The sequence below is a fragment of the Scleropages formosus genome, chromosome 22 (assembly GCF_900964775.1).
Source record: "Scleropages formosus chromosome 22, fSclFor1.1, whole genome shotgun sequence".
Lineage (NCBI taxonomy): Eukaryota > Metazoa > Chordata > Actinopteri > Osteoglossiformes > Osteoglossidae > Scleropages > Scleropages formosus.
In genome coordinates, this window is record NC_041827.1 from 18,886,561 (window position 1) to 18,903,717 (window position 17,157).

General features: G+C 46.5%; 2 protein-coding genes across 9 annotated transcripts; one reads left to right on the plus strand and one right to left on the minus strand.

The window, feature by feature from the left end:
* Positions 1-42: 42 nt before the first annotated feature.
* On the minus strand, positions 43-7,856 carry fam217bb (family with sequence similarity 217 member Bb). 7 transcript variants are annotated; one of them, XM_029247632.1, is made up of 6 exons: positions 7,757-7,856; positions 4,363-4,442; positions 4,022-4,145; positions 3,490-3,604; positions 2,535-2,613; positions 43-2,429 (listed from the first exon to the last, which is right to left on the minus strand). In XM_029247632.1, exons 2-6 carry the CDS (start codon positions 4,422-4,424, stop codon positions 1,229-1,231), a joined length of 1,581 nt encoding a protein of 526 aa, XP_029103465.1. In that variant the 5' UTR covers positions 4,425-4,442; positions 7,757-7,856; the 3' UTR covers positions 43-1,228. The 7 variants fall into 7 exon arrangements, with proteins under 7 accessions (XP_029103465.1, XP_029103463.1, XP_029103466.1 ...); XM_029247630.1 differs by lacking the exon at positions 7,757-7,856 and adding an exon at positions 4,799-5,728; XM_029247633.1 differs by lacking the exon at positions 7,757-7,856 and having other exon boundaries at positions 2,535-2,608; positions 3,490-3,601; positions 4,363-5,728.
* A 143-nt stretch (positions 7,857-7,999) lies between these two features.
* Positions 8,000-11,078, plus strand: ppp1r3db (protein phosphatase 1, regulatory subunit 3Db). Of its 2 annotated transcripts, none has more exons than XM_029247678.1 (2): positions 8,000-8,302; positions 9,072-11,078. In XM_029247678.1, the coding sequence occupies exon 2, from the start codon at positions 9,097-9,099 to the stop codon at positions 10,006-10,008; it is 912 nt and encodes a 303-aa protein (XP_029103511.1). In that variant the 5' UTR covers positions 8,000-8,302; positions 9,072-9,096; the 3' UTR covers positions 10,009-11,078. The 2 variants fall into 2 exon arrangements, with proteins under 2 accessions (XP_029103511.1, XP_029103512.1); XM_029247679.1 differs by lacking the exon at positions 8,000-8,302 and adding an exon at positions 8,310-8,590.
* Positions 11,079-17,157: the final 6,079 nt, after the last annotated feature.

The window sequence follows — 17,157 nt, forward strand, 5'->3', positions numbered from 1 at the left end:
CCCAAATCAAATCATGAAATGACAAAAACACTTTGACGCGCAAGGAGGCTTTATTGCATAACATCTCAAAAGAAAAAAAAAAAAAATACAACTTTTTACATTATCACAATGTTTGTATAAATTAAAAAATTCATTCCTTTTTATCCCTGATTTCAACATGTAAACATCACAATTTACACAAATTGCTTCAGAATATAAAGTTTTTTTCATTTGTTTCACATCCTGCATCATGGAAAGTATTGCATGCTGGCAGCAGTTCTAAATTAAAAAACACGTAGTAGAAATATATTTACTCCAGATAATTAACCATGCACACTCCTCTTCGGAGAAACAACCTTAACAGTATAAATGTATACAAATATAAAAACCATCTGGTACCTTAGTGTATGTACAAAGATAACTAATCATGGCAGAAATATCATTATTCCAAATATTGCATTAGAACATATTCAGACGCCCTCGATTTCCTTCAGATCTTTTTGTTTTAAAATATATTCATGGTTTGGTGAATATATTTCCTTTCTGTATAACGTGAAATGACATGTTTGTTGAAATATCTTCTATACAACAAGGAGGGATCTTGAATTTAAAGCAGAGAATGGGCAAAGTTACAGAAATGCCAAAGAAATAGTTGATAATGACTCCACTTTGCAGCTTCTAATTATTATTCGATTCCTTTTTCCATGTAGAGTTTAATTTTGTCCATCCCCTGTACACAAGGCAGTAAAGCCTTGAAAAAAATGAAAAAATGTTTCACATCCTAGTGTTTTAAACAGACACCACTGCTAAGAGTATTAAAGTCAAGGAAATGTCCTGGAGAAGATAGCAAAATATTAAAATATTACATTGCATCACTGGAGACCTGAATTAAATGGTACAGAACATCGTTTTCTGTTGTGCCACTAGGCTTAAAAAGATGACATACCCAAATCTGAGGATTCACAATTTTGTTTTGCACCTGCACAAAATGCTCTGGCTACTCAAGTTACAGATTTTGAAATTTTAAAATGCATTGGTATGATTAAAAAAATAATAACAACAACTATTTTCTTCTCTTACAGTATCTGCAGTCCCAAATTTCCAAGCCAACAGGTGGCAGTAAAGTGCACCTTTATGACTTGAGTGTTAAACAAGTAATGAACTTTCAGTGCCGGCATATTTGTAATTCGACGAGCCAGTGTACAAAACAGAAAGGAAGAGAGTTTGACATGAAAGAGTATAAAGTCACTTACTGTGCAACAAATTTAACTTTCAGGTTGCTGTTAACTCTCGCACCAGACACACAGGAGAGGTCTTTAAGAGAACCAACAGGATGTGTTTTCGAATCCCGTCCCACTGGCACAACTTGCTCACCATCGCTTCTAGCTGTGATCAGCGGTCTGCCATCCCTCACATTCTCACAGGAAGACCCAGCTTCCCTCGAGGGGCCTTCGGACCTGCTAGCTCCAGATACAAAACAAGGCGGGCTCGAGAGGGGCCTCGACATGGGTCTCTGACCCCCCGTAGGTCTGCGGATGTTCCCGGCGGCCTGCATACGCTGCAGGTGGCTACTGCCCCCCGCAGAGCTGCCTGGTTCTCGGCACTGATGGGCGAGACCCGCCCTGCTCTCGCTGCTACTCCTTGATGGGAGGGCGCCACCCCGGGCCCTGCGCTCGGGGAGGGGGCCGAGCCGGGAGTAGCGCTGGTACCCGTACAGTCTGCACGCCCCGTTGCAAAAGGGGTAGCGCACACGGCAGTGGGGACACACACGGCCCGAAAGTGCCCCGGCAGCGGGGTCTGCCAGGGAGGACAAGAAGGCCAGGGGGAAGGCACGCTGGCAATGGCGCAGACATTTGGGCGAGCTGAGGCTGCTGGGCGGAGCCGTGTGGGGGCGGGGCCGGCTCACGCTCACAGAGGCCGTGGGCCTGCCGTTCTCCTCCTGGATGGTTTGAACTTGGAGCCACTCGAGTTGCAGCAGCCGTTCCAGGTACCTCTCCAAGAGAGTGGCCGGCCTGGGCCGAGGGGCACTCCTGCCCTCCGTGTGGACGAAGACGGCCAGCTGCCGGAGGCTCCAAGTGTTGAACGGTGTGGGCAGGAAGTCGGGGTAGCTCTGGCTGCCGAGGAACGGCACCCAGGGCCCGGGGAGGGGCGGCTGCAGGGGATCGGGGCCAATCACTTCGGCCCGCAGCTCAAGCTGCGGAGGAGTGCGCGGTGGAGGGAGCAAGGGCAGCCGTTCCGAGTCGGACAGGTCGCTGGCGCTGTCGGGCTCCTCTTGCTCGCGCCGCATCAATGGTTCCAGGTGGGCAGAAGGAGGAGCCAGGGAGAGGGATAATGCCCGGCGCTCCTTCCCTTTACCCATCTCACTCCGCTTGCTACCCCGACCACGAGGGGAGCCCCGCTGCTCCTTGCGCTCCTCGCTGTCTCCTGCTGGAGAAACTCGAACCTGACCGCTGCGGGGAAGCAGATCAAATCGTGAAACATACCCGTCCAGCTCATACTGCGGTGAATTACGTTGGGTTACGGCAAGTGAGAGCCAACGTGACCGTGAAGCTCACCGGGGACGAGTCGTCCCGGCATCCGTTCCCCGGGGCGAGACGGACTTCACCCTGGTCCCACTGCACTGCACGTCCTGTACTTACAAACAGCGCAGGTCTATTCAGTGCAGCTATAACATGTAGAGTCATAGAAAACATCCCTTACAAACTACAATTGATCTCCCACGTTACAAGCTTAACTGGGACTGAGTTGGTTCAACACTTGAAGAGTTTGTAAGTCAAACGTGACATGGAGCGTGTGAGGGGATCCTCATTAATTCTTTATGTAACCACATCTGTAATGTGCACCACAAAAACAGTGGTACTGGACTAATTCACTCATTAGAGAATACAGTGTCTATATCTCTATATCTGTTGGTGAAACACTTTACAATTACATTTATTCATTTAGCAGATGCTTTTCTCCAAAGCAACGTATATCTCAGCGAAAATACAATTTGTGCATTACCTTAGCAGGAGAGGCATAGTCGCATACATGTGATTCTTAAGTAAACCTAGTTTGTTTCTTTCCACTTTATGCACCGATGTTCATCTCACGAGCAGGTGCACAAAACTCAGGATAAACTAATCCTGACCACCTTCCTACTATTTTTTTTTAAAAGGTACACAAACATTTACATACAATACAGGAGCAGCAGCTGTATATTCCTAGCTGTACGTCACTTTGGTGAAAAGCACTGGATAAATGAATGTGTAAAATGTAAATGTCAACAACCCAGACAGAAATACCAACACGGGGCGCAAGGCCGAAGGGGGAGGGGAAACAGCCTGGGCAGGACGCCTGCCCGTCACAAGGCTTCCCAAGTGGGGCTCGAACACCAGACCCATCATCATGCCCCCCCAAGATTAATTTATTTACTCCTTAATAAGAAACCGCATTTGTAAATAAAAGAACAGTGATGCAGACTCCTCACCAACGAGGCAGGTCATACCATCTTCTCCTTCCTCAGCTCACCTTTTCTGTTACTATAAGGGGGTCCCTGCGCAGCGGCTGTGGTGCGTGTTTGGGGATTGCTCCTGGCTTTTTCTGTGACCTGCAGTTCTGATTCAGCTTCCCTTTCTTGGGGCTGCTGGGAAGAGAAAGAAAACAATTACATTTATAAGTGAACTTGGATAAAGGAGACGAATACTCATGAGACATTACCAGGCTTGGTAGACACATCACATAAGGCTGCAACAAACAGGACAGCAGAAGGTGTCGGGGTTAGAGCTGCCAGTTTGCGACTCAGACTTCTAGGCTCGACTCCCATTACTCCATCGAAATAATTAAACCGAACTAACACAGTAAAAATACCCTGCTGCGTAAATGGGTTAACCACCGTGAAGCTGAATAAGACCAAATCACCTTGGACAAAGACGTTCTCTAAAATTAAGAATCATAGTCATTAAAAATCACAGTCATTCTGTTTACCTCCTAATAAAAACATTGAAATTTAAGTTGGATACTTAGTTTATTTATTGTGTTGTTAGAGACTGAAGTCACTCACCTGGCTGCTGGCCCTTTGTGCCGTTCTTCCCTTCTGCTCCATGTTCTCTCTTTGCAGGACACTTTCTCCTGCAGGATGGGTCCCATGGCACGTGATCTCACCGTTACTGTGCGTCCCCGACCACCTGCCCAGGTGATGGACTCAATGGCACGCGTGTGGGTTCAGACTGGCCCATTACAGTCTGATTTGCCAGTAAATGACCCACTTGCAGGGAACAGACAGAAGTAACAAATGGGAGAGAAGGGTGTTTGATCCACGACGGATAGGGCGGCGGCCCGAGAGCCATTCAACAGCAGCTCCAGCTGAGAAGTAGCGCAAACTCTGTGTCTTTGTGAACTCACCTCTCATGGGGGTCGGTTTGTCCCTCACTTGAGATGGTTTTGGCAACCTTCCGATGGGTCATCCGCAAAGGAGCGAGCGTCTGCCAATACAACACAAGGCTACATTCCTCGCTGACAACCTCAGCCAAACAGAAACTGGTCTCCTGATACATCTGGAGTCTGCTACTGGCTCCAACCTCAGACTAAGAATCACTACAATGAACCCCATGTTCTCGGCACAGATTCCACTGACTCGCTAATGTAAATCAACAAGAAGCAACATGGGGAAAAAGAACATGAGTTACGATCGATTACAGCGGGTGTCAACACTACGACAAGCTTTGCAGGATTCTCCTGTCAGTGCGCTGTCCTCCAGAATTAAAACTGCGCTTTGTGGGATTAGTATGTTTAATTTTTCTGACATGTTTACAACGAAATGCCAACAGACAATACTTACACTGTGGTTTTTGCTTAAGGGGAGAAATTGAGGCATATGGGAACTTTCCAAACATATGTTAGTTTTTTCTGTTTATGGGGGGTTTGACAAAGAATTTTATCCGGGTTGGAAATCTGTTGAACTAGCTGAGCGCACGTTTAATGTCATACTTGGAGAAGTCACATAATTTATAAACCCAAAAAATAGAATTTCAGCACTGATCAATTTGACCTCCAAATATTTCATTGACACATTTCAGCAGCGACTGACAACATTCAGTCACTTACACTGTTAACCCGTTTATACAGCTGGGTCATTTTTACTGTATCAACTCAGGGTAAGTACAAGATAGCAGCTGTAACTACTATGCTACCTGCCGCCCCTAAGACAAAGCTGAGAGAATGAATAGCACATATTTCCAGCTCCTGAATGAGTTCAACAATGCCAACTTCATTTTTTTTTAAATACAGGCAAAGACATGTAAAATGGTATTTATAATAATGCAAAACTTTGAAAGATGATCCAAAATAATCCAGACAATTCTGAATCAGTGCAAATATTATATTCTTCTACAGGGGAACACCAAAAAGATATATCAATATCAAAAACCTAATAAGAAAGAGTGCCACCCTTTGCCCTCAGAAGAGCTTCAGTCTGAATTGTGTGTAGTGGGATATTGCACCATTCATCAAGTAGAAAAGCCTCTAGTTCCTTGAGGGATGAAGGTGGTAGAAATCAACTTAACACTCTGCACTTGAGGACCTCCCAAAAAGACTGAATGACATTTAGGTCATATGATTTGGGAGGCTAAAGAAATATTTGACATCACCCTGATGTTCACAAAGCCACTCAAATTTGTTTAGCAGTGTACCTCTTACTGGAATATAGGAGCATCCTGAGGGAACATTTGTGTTCCACTGATGTATGGATGAGTGACCCAGTGTAAGTAGTGTATCCAGCAGTGTAAGTCACCGCGGTGAATAAGGTGTGTGGGCTCATAACACTACGTAGAGTTCACTGGAAGTCGCTTTGGAGAAAAGTGTCTGCTAAATAGATAAATGTAAATGGAAAATGTCTGCACCGTAGGGTGCACTTGGTACTGAAAATGACTTCATTTTGCTTGGTTGCTACAGGGCTCCGCAGAGCAATAAGGGCAGAGTGATTATCAGCGGATCTAGTTATTCCCATAAGACGGCTGTCGATTCCGATGCAGATCCTCCACCAGTTGGCAACAGACATCAGAGGGTGAAGGCATCCTTTTGCTTTCTGCAAACATAAACCCAGATGGATGTAACAAATAGGGAAAATGTTGACATTTACATGTATTCATTTAGCAGACGCTTTTCTCCAAAGGGACATACATCTCACAGAAAATACAATGTGTTCATTATATTAGCAGAAAGAGACTTAGATGCAGACGCATGATTCTTAAGTGCAGTTGTTTCTTTCCACCATATAAACCAACGTTCATCACACCAGTAGCTGCATAAAACTTTATCAGGATATCCACGATTCCTAATCACATTCCTAAAATATATTTTTTGAGATATATATAAACATTTATGTTACATTGCAGGAGTAGCTGCGTAAAGGTTTATCCGGACCTCATCCTAAAGTTATAGTGCAGGAACATTTATACCTTACATTAACTTAAGAGATGATGGGTGAAGTGAATCTGGAAGAGGCGAGTTTTGAATGAATGAATGAGCTTTATTGCCAAGTATGTTTACACATACAAGGAAATCGTCTTGGTGAAGGAAACTTCCACAGCACAGACAGAATGACAGTGACGAGACACAGATAATAAAAGCAGAGTGGGCTAATAAAAGATTTAAAAATATATATATATAGAGTAAAAAGTACACAATATACAAAATAGACACTGGACATTATATGTTTGTACAGGTATGTTATATACAATGCAAGGGAAAGTAAATAAGAGATATGATGTGAAAAATAAATATAAATAGCTTTGTTTATTGCACCAGTTTACTCCCTAAGGGGCATTTAGCTGTTCATGAGTTAGATGGCCTGAGGAAAGAAACTTTTCCTGTGCCCGGCTGTCCTGGTGCTCAGTGCCCTGTAGCGCCAGCCAGACGGCAAAAGTTCAAAGTGGAACTGGCCTGGGTGCGAAGGGTGCGAAGGGTCTAGGATGATTTTGCCAGCCCTTTTTAGACCCTTTTTAAATGTGGACAGAAATTCAGCAGTTCTGAGTGAGAGGGGGAGGTCGTTCCACCACAACGGAGCCAGAACCGAGACTTGACTGGCTGGGTGGGGAGTAATATGGTCTTGAGCCATCCAACCCAATTACTCCCCACCCACAAACACTCAGGGGTCCAGATTTTGAACTCCTGAAACCAGGTTATGCACTGGCCAGTTTATGAATCGCAACCCCGCCATAACTTCCAGGTTTAGGAAACTCACAACATAGTTTTTCGTGGACACTCGGTGACAGAAGGACTGATTCAGTTTTGTTGTAATTTTTGAGGCTGTACTTTTGGGGCATTTATTTAGCAACTATCCTGTGAAGTGTCTGCCTCTGTATCTAGTGAGCTTCAACTGTGATCTCTCTTCCTCTTCTTTGCTCATACACACAGTTTGTTCATGTTTGCCATGTGGTGTTATTTTCTAAACCGTTCCCCACTTGACAAATTATAATAATATACAGGAAATTTAACTTCGAATCGAAGTAGCCAATCCATTGACATTGTTTCCGTTATTCACCCCTAACACAAAACATCATGATGATGCCCCCGCTCCACCGCGATTTTACTACACTAGTACCTCGGCTACACTGTGAGTAACAGTAAATTACACTTTTATAAAGACGACGTACGGTACGGTACGCCAAACGATCATTTATGATTAAATCAGGCAGCTAGCACCGACCTTTTACAAATTATACATATCGAAAGGATGAACATTTTGTAAACAACTGAAATGCCTGCAAATTAAACGGGTTCATTTGCATTATTTTACCTGGCAACATTATGCAAATATTGCTCCTTTTCCCCTCGTCGTCAACGCATCAACTGGAAAATATGCTTACCTCGGTACACCTGTGAATCGATATTATGATTTCGAGACGTACGATCGTACGCTACGTCGCTTGCGTTTACGTAGGTATTGTGGGAAATGTAGTTTAATTTACAAACAAAGTTGCTGGGCAATTAACCCTGCCGCTTGCAGATATTTACAGTAAATGGTACGTGTACCCAGCTAATGGTGCAAACGTTTCCAAAGGCACAGCTGTCTTTGATTCTTTTGTAGGCAAAAGCCACGCGGACCCCGGCTTCGTTTCCCGCACGTGCCGCTCGTGCCACGGCGTAGGAACTACTTTTCCCAGAAATCTGTGCTTTGAAATATCAAGGGTTGAGTTTGGACGGTGAACGCGGACACACCCCCCTCTCCCAGCGCAGCTGCCCAGGCCAAATTAAATCAGAGGAGTTGTAAATGTGCTAACGCGTGCGCTCTGCTTGTTATTAATGTACACATTTAGCTGCTAATTTCACAGCATCTTGTGAGGTGGGTGTAAGTGGGTTTGGTTTGATGTTCTCGAACTTTGAATTTCCGCCAGCGGGTCTTTCGCGTCATCAGCGAACGAACGGGGATCGTTGTGACATGTCAGCCCCAGACATGTAGTACGTGCGCGTGAGCGAGAGCCTCCCGCCTCGCGGTCCAGCTGCGAGCTCGTGACGCCCCGGGAGGAGAGCAGAACGCCGCTCGCGGCCGAACGATCGCAGGCGCGCGAGCCGAACGTCCCGGAGCGGAAGCGCGCCCGCCGAGCTCGCGCTGCGCGTCACGTTTCTGCAAGTACGGCGCTGCCCTGAGGAACGGCCCGGTGGCGATGTGACGCGCTTTTTTTGTTTGAAATAATCTTCGCGTTACCATAGCAACTGTAATTTTTTTAGCGCTTGTAGGAAGTTCGATTAAAATGACTTGTGAAGTAATGATCGAATGCGGCGTTCGGCAGCTGTAGATCATGTTATGCCGCTTTTATGGGGACCGAGCTGAGTCTTTCTCGCCTAGCAATTTAAAGTTTGCATCTGTGTGTCGCACGACTTAAATGTGTTGCTTAACTGAAAGATTAAACATTCTTCCGCTGATTGAGTTTAGCAAAGCGTTGAAAATGCAACGAATGAAATAATATGCAGTCAGTGCACGGTTATGTTGGTCATATGTCTAATGGTTTGGATGTTGCATATTTAATTGGATATTTTATTGCATATTCCGGGATGCAACTTTAAAAGTGAGGTTTAGAGGTGGCGCGTAACCGTGTTCCTTTTCCGGCCAGGTGTCCGAGGTGCTGCGTGTCGGCCATGGCGAACCCGGGCAGGTGGTGGCAGCAGAGGCAATTTCCAGAAAAGGCGGGCATGAGCGCGGCCTTCGGCCCGGTCACCAGACCCCCGGTCACCATCCGGCTGAGCGAGATGCTCGCGCCCAAGGCCGACGCCGAGAGGAAACCGGTGAGGATCCGGCCACCCGCCCCCAGTACCCCTCCCCCGAGAGAGCCTGCTTTGGGGCGGAGCTTCTCCTGCGAGCCCGCGCCCAAGCCCATCATGAGGCGGCGCACGCGGTCCTTGCCCTCTGCGGCCGAGCGCAGGCGAGACTCCCGTCGACTGCAGGTGCGCTTCGTGGACTCGTTGGGCCTGGACCTGGAGGAGGTCAAGGTGTTCGCGGCAGGTGAGGACCCCTTGGTCCCGCAGCACGTGCTCTCCAGGTTGCTGATGAGCGCCGAGATGGCGGCGGGGAAGCACCTGGAGATCTCGCTGCCCTACTTGAAGCCGGCGTTCCCGGAGCGGCCGGTCGAGCAGGCGGACTTCCTGGCGCGCCTCTGCCGCCAGCGCGTGTGCCTGGAGCAGGTGCTGTGCTCGGAGGCGGGCATCGTGGGCACGGCCCAGGTGCTCAACCTGGCTTTCGAGAAGGACGTCTCGGCACGATACTCCTTCACCGACTGGAAGAGCAGCGCCGAGAGCAAGGCCTCCTGGGTGGGCACCGTGCGCGGGGCGGGCGCTGCCGATGGGCCCGCGTCGGACGTGTTCCGCTTCAGGCTGCCCGTCCCGCCGTTCATTCTGCAGCCCGGCGCCGTGCTCGAGTTCGCCGTGCGCTTCCGCATCGCCGGCGCCGAGTTCTGGGACAACAACGACGGGCGCAACTACCGGCTCACCTGCCACAGCTACAAGCTCGCCGTCCCCAAGGAGTGCGAGGACAGCATGGTGCACTTCATCTAGCCACCTGCAGGGGGCGCTCTGCTTTGAAGAGCACTGTACCACTAAGCACTGCGTATTCTTAGTCTTATTAGGCAACCGGTTGAGGAGACAGCTGGCTGGAGACACTTTTTACACTTCCTTACACTGTGTCTCTGTTGTAAATGCACTTTTGTTTAGGGCTGTTTTGCCGTTTTGCGCCAAAACTGAGAAATGGCCACTGGTTCGAACCGCTGACCTTCACCGATTTCTCAACTTGCCATTTACTCTGCACTTGCTAATAGCTGGTTGGGTTTAAGGTGCTGTTTCGGGATTTAAAGTGAAATGGGAATTGAGGGGACGACTACTGAAATGTGACTTAATGCTTTAATAGAAAAATCTCAGAACTGAAATGCTACATGTAGCAGCACTTGCACTTATTTTGTCGTTTTTCCTCACTAAATGTATATCAGCAACAGCACTTGGTGTTGGGAAGCGTGGTGCCAATTTCAAACGCACTTTTGCAGTAATTCACTTATTCTTGGGTTCATGCTGGAGAACATGTCTATCACACAGGTGCCTTTAAAAGCAGCATAGTGTAGTTTATAATTAGCAGTTTTAGTCAAGCAATGGAAAGATTTCTTTTCTATTTATAAACCCCTCCAGTGCTATTTGCCAATAAGCCATGGAACGTTGTCTTTAAGGCCGCCGTCTCAGTGTTTCACCTTCGCCAGTATTCCGCAATGCCAAAAAGCACACTTACGTTCTTCTGACGCTCGAGGTTTCTTAAATATGCCGTAACTCAACCGAACTTGGAAATTCCTGTTTGCCCAATGTGCCGTATCTATGTCATCGTGTTGAGTGATAAATTTCTACAAGTGTGAAACTAAGAAACTTGTACACAAACGCACCAGCACGTTGTTTAAAAGGAGGGAAAAAAAAAAACGAAAGGGGGGAAAGTACTTTAAGTGTAACAGGTGGGAGAGTGGAGCTGATGTGTAGAACCAGTACCGCTCCTTCTCAGGTGGGTGAAGTGTGGTAAAAGCCATGTTGTTCTATGAGAAACACACTGATTCACTCAGTTGCTCGAAACTTTATTAAAGTTTTTATATATGCTGCTTTGTGCCTGCTTCTTTAATTTTTGTAACTTGTCACTTTAGTGCTGCTTGAAAGTATGTGAACCCTGGATGGATGCGTTTTATTCCTGTAAAAAATATTAAACTTAAAAAAATAAATGATTATGATTTACACACCTGATTCTACTTACCCACTTGGTTTAACCGAAGCAACTTGAGCATCACTTACTTTTACACCTACGATGCAAGGGGTTCGCCTACTTCCAAGCAGCACGGTAGAGAAAGAACATTTGAGTGGAATATTTTTGTACACTTTTAACGGTGAAGATAAATGACAGTAAATAATTTGGGCTTAAAACCAACGGGAAACTGCATGATTAGTTTAGGACGCGATCCTAACGGGGTGTCAGCAGGAGCCATCACCTTGTAATGCAGGGACTTGGGTTTGAATCCCACCTCCTGCTGTAGTACCCTTGATCAAGAGACATACCCTGAAGTGATGTGGTAAAAATTACCCTGCTGAATAAGTGGGTCACTCTAAGCAGCTTATTGTACAAATGTGGCACTGTGGTTCATTCTGAAGAAAAATGTGAGATGAATGAATAAATATTGTCTATTTTGTGTCAAGGTGTGTCTGCAATGGTTAAAGCACCAAATAAGTGCACAGAATGCGAGAGTAAGAGGAATGTTAGGGTGGGTCCCGTGAGCCGCAACACGATTGGTCCATCGCCGTCATGTGACTTCTGCCCTTTTGTGCTCCTATTTTCCACCGCTGTAGGCCCAGCAGCGAACGCTAGAAGGTCACTGCTGACGGCTACAGCTCCTGGGGGAAACGGGCCGGGCGGGGGTGTGTGAGGAACCTGGGCCGGCGCTACACAGCGTAACGGCGGTTCCTCTCACACTGATCGTTGATTGCCGATCACCCATCGCTCTCGCCGGCTGGGCTCGCCACCCTGCGTAGTGTACCGTGCTCAAAATTACCAGACGTTGAAGTTATCTGTGTAACTGGACCAGACGTTTCCTGTGGGACGGTGACCTGGCGTACCCTCCCCTTCCAGCTCCTCCATCGTGCTTTAACTTCTCCATGAGCCTCTGGAAGTACCAGCCTGCTGTGTATAAACCCACTTGATCCCGGCCTGCGGCTCCTCTCCACCCACCTCTCGCTGGACTTCCTGGCTCTCACCGGAATGTTCATAACCTTGGACGATACAGCCACGCCCGTGACCCTCTCCACCAGGTACTCCTCTCATAGCCTTCGTCCCTCTGGCAGAGGTGGAGGCGCAGACCTGCTCATCTCTCCCCGTTGGGAAAAATTGGTTCTCTCCTTCTCCACCTGCCTGATCTTTCCTCCTTTGAATTCCATGTTGTCTCTATCGCTGTCCCAACCACACTTTTGACTGTCCTTCTCTATCACCCTCTTGGCCCTCCTTTCTGCTTCCTGGATGACTATGGCTACATACCTATCACATGGATCTTCAGAGAGGGTCTGGTGTGGTTTCCTCCTGTCTGATCTTCTGGTATCTACCATCAGGCCTCTCCAGATGATCCAGAATACCAACGTGTCAATTGTGTGACCCGCCAAAGCGTTCCCATGTACCCCCCGTGCTCTTCTCTCTCCAGTGGCTTCCTCTAGCTGCCTGTACCACGTTCAAGACTCCAGTTGTAGTCTACAAGACCATCAAGGGATCTGCTCTCCAGGATCTACGGAACCTGATCACTCACTACGCCCCAGCCAGGCTGTTATACTCCCAAACCTCTGGCCACTTGTTGGTCCCACACATAAGAGGTTCAGAATCAAAAGCCCCGAGGTTCTCAGTTCGGACTCCAATGCAGTGGAAGGAACTCCCTCTGTCACTCAGAACTGCTGAATCCTTCTCAACATTCAAGAAGGTTCTCAGAACACATCTCTTCCAGATCCACTCATGGTCTACACATCATCAGTGGATCTGGTCCCCAATATCTACAGGATGTGATCACTCCTTACAGCCCAACAACAGCACTGAGCTGTCCCACTCACAAGGGGTCCAACATAGACATGTATGTAGGTTCTCAGTTTTGGCCTCAGTGTGGTGGAATGGGCTCCTTCTGTCCCACAAAGCTGCTGAATCCCTTTCAACATTCAAGAAGGGTCTCCTTTCAGACCCACTTCTCTCCTGATCTTCGAACTGCTCCATAAAATTGCACCACATCATATGATAAAGTCTCGTTGCCAGTTCTATACACAGCTATTTGCGTTATGTGTGCAGACAATAAGGTGATGTTGGAGTAAACGGCTGTACTTTGAGAATCACGTATCTCCGTCTCTGTTGATGAAATTTGTTTACGCTGATTCATGCAGGGGGGTGTGGTGGCGCAGTGGGTTTGCCCGGGTCCTGCTCTCCGGTGGGTCTGGGTTTCAAGTCCTGCTTGGGGTGCATTAAAGTGGAGTGGTGTCCTGTCCTGGGTGTGTCCCCTCCCCCTCCTGCCTTGTGTCCTGTATTGCCGGGTTAGGCTCCGGTTTGCCGCGACCCCAGTTGGGAGAAGCACTTTCAGACGATGTGTGTGTGATTTGTGCATTATTTAGAAGAAAGGCATCTGCTACATGGATGGATGTCACTGTGAGTTCCACTCAACACTTGTACAACCCAGAGTCACGCTGTTGTTAAACTGTAACTAGAAACGGGGTGGAAATGACTGTTTACTGAGTCCTATTAGCGTGTTTAAATGCAAAGTCTTCAGAAATGCGTTTTATTGCCATTGTGAGTTCAGAGCTGCCAAAGTGCAGTGTCGAGAAACAGGGCTGCAGTCGCAGAGATGGAGAAAAACGCACAGCGCGCTGCAACGCCTCCTCTGGCCACGAGGGGGCGCTATAGTTCGTGTCTTTATTTCCAATGCCCGTGTTGGAACAAAGAGCACCCTTTTCTATCCTCTGTCCTTCTGAACACCTTGAGTTTTTACTTTTTTCTTTTTTTTTTTTTTGAAAATAAGCAAAATATGGAAATGGGAAAAGGACAAATCTTTAAACGGGGAAACGGGCTTTTAAACTGCTTTACATGCCATTTAATTCCTCATTCATTTCCATAACTCAGAAACTACAATAGAATTTATCACATTTCTCTTTACGAGAGATTTCGTTTTTAAATATTTGGCCTGATAGGGTTACGCACAAATCTACATAAAATACAGATGTACTATGTAGCCTTATTTAGGTTTCTTCAGTGCCAATTCATATGCAGAGTATTAGGATATGAGGATATTTAACATTAGGATATATTAACAGGACCAGTTGTAGAATTGGTGAAACTGGGGTTGAATAAATTTGTGGACTCCAAATTTTCCTTCAAAAATTCAAAAATAAATCTTGGAAAAATAATGTTGAAACCTTGCTTAATAATAAACAGTTTTATTACGAAACTGAAGGTCTGCTGCCTTATACATGATGTAAACATGGTATGAGGCATCAGCACCGGGGTCTTTGAAATGTTGTAGCTTCAAAGGTGAGGTTTCTTTAAACAAACTGTCGCTCCACACAGTAAATAGTCTTTATTTGTTTGTTCCCTTAACCAACTTCCATCTGGAAAATGTTTAGTTTTCAGACGTCTAAAGTATAAATTGTCTAATTATAAATTATTTATTAAGTATAAATTTGAGTTCTTTGAATATCTGATGTTCACATATTTGTTATCCTAAATAATTACATAAAAATAAATGATAAATTCAAATTTTGTTTTTTTTTCTTTTGTTACCTTTAATAGTTTAGAGACAGAAGTCTAAGAGGTGGTTAAATATCCAGGTCTGTACAGTCGTGTAAATAGTGAGAGCTGAGTCCTGAATAACAGAGAGATGAAAACATTTTGCACAAGTAATGTTTTTCTGCTCATATGCACACTAGTGAGGGCGAATAAATAAAGTACACAGGAAGCTGAACACCGAAGGCGAACTGATCCAGGGTTCAAATCCTTGCCTCTTAGCTGTTACGGTTCGCCAGGCACAACAGGCAGGCAATTTTGTTCTTTTCCTCTTGTTTCCCCAACCCACAGACACACGCACACACACACTCTCACACACACACACGCATCAGCAGCAGCGGAGCCCTGGGATGCTGAAGGGCTGCAGAGTTGAGAAGCGGAGGATGCTGGGCCTTGACGGACGTGTCTGTACAGACCCCGCCGAGACTCGGCGGCCTTCGGTGGCAGCGCTGTCTTTAGGCCCTTGCAGCACAGCCCCCTTGGGACCTGAGGCGTAGTTAATTACAGGTTGTGAACTGTGGTGAGGAGTCGTCACTTTCAGTAAGTACTTACAGTCTGGTAGGAGGCACCTGAAATAACCCTGTGTGGAAATTCAGCTATTATAACTGCAAAGCAGGGTAGAACAGCGGGTAGTGCTGGTGCCTCACAGCTCCTGGGCTGTAGGCTTAAAAGTTGGGCCCAGCGCATGTACAGTTTGCATGCCCTCTCTGTATTTGTATGGGTTTCCTCCAGGTACTCTGGTTTCCTCCCACTATCCAAAGACATGTGTTTTAGGTCAACTGGTGACTCTAAATGGTCTGCAGTGTGTGTGTGTGTGTGTGTGTGTGTGTGACTGCCCTGTGATGAACTGGGGTCCCATCCAGGGTGTACCCTGTCTCACACCCAATACTAATGGGACAGACTCTGGGCGGATGCACCTGTCACATGCCTCACTCTCAAAAGGTGTGTTTCATGCACAGTTCTCACACACTCCTCTCTGATCATCTGCACGTTTGCCCGACAGAAACAATATCTTCCGACTACTCGGCCAACAACCCGAAACGAAACACGGATCTCCGAAAACAAACACGACAGCATCACTAACATGTAGAGCCCCATCATCTGTGTTGAACCGTGTCACGTGCAGGAGGCTCACGGGTATTTCACTAGGGTGAGAGTAGATCCAGTACCAGGGTAAAGTGATTCCACTTGGTGGAAAGAGCTTTTTTCCCATAAGGCACTTCGTTCAATCTCACCACTACACTAGTACATGTTAACTATAATAAAAGTGTATATAAACATATACTGTATAGATGAGGGGGGATGTGGAGGTGTGGTGGTGCAGCAGGCTTGGCTGGGTCCCACTCTGTGGTGGGTCTGGGGTTCAAGTCCTGTTCGGGGTGCCTTGTGACAGATGGGCGTCCTGTCCTCGGTGTGTCCCCTCCCCCTCCAGCCTTGCGCCCCGTGTTGCCGGGTTAGGCTCCGGTTTGCCGCGACCCCGCTCGGGACAAGCGGTTTCGGACAGCGTGTGTCTCCCTCCACGGCAACTTATAGTACAGGGATGAGCTGAGCAATATCATTTTAATTTTATAACCCTTACCACATTCCCTAGATCCGCTTAAGGAATGTATAGAATGATATAGAGCTTTGTTGTTCCGAAAGTGCCAAAATGGTATTTTATTATGCATACACTGTTAAAAAAACACTATTTTCATGCAGAAGTCTATATTCTGTAATTTTTTTTTTCTTATTTTATAAGCACTGAATCATTATAAATCCATTCATCTATAAAATTCTAATGTATTTTTCAATGTATTAAATATAAAGAATGTATCCGCACAGAACGTTCATTTAATTATTAAATTATTAATTACTTTAATTAATTTGTAAATACGTTAATAAAGTGGGGATAAAAACAGGGCTCATCGGGAGTCAGGAGCCAAGGATGAGGTCATTTCATGACTCACATGGCTTGATCGTTTTTCAAATTCAGTCATCAGAGCTAAAATAACTCAACTTAAATACCATCCTCGAAGGTACAAAAGCAGAGCCCCACCTGGGAGTTTAACCCACCCCCCCACCCCCGATGGTCCAGTTCCTTAACCACTGAGCAAAGTTGAGGTTCCACGTCAATCGTCGGCGTCTATTTTTGACGGCGGCTGCGTTTGCGGCCTGAATAATCGCACAGCCCTCGTTTTTGTAACTCCTCGCTGCGCCGTCTCGCTGAGAAGAAAGCGGCAATAATCTCGCCTCGAGCGATTTTTTTGGAAATCTTGCTGTAAATTGATGACCTACTTTCTAATAATCCTTCATCTCCTGTCACCGCACGAATCGCAGCCCAGAGGGTGGCAGCGGAAAAAGAGACTCGCTGATGCTTCCCCGTGGAACAGATGCCGATGTGTGTGTGTCGG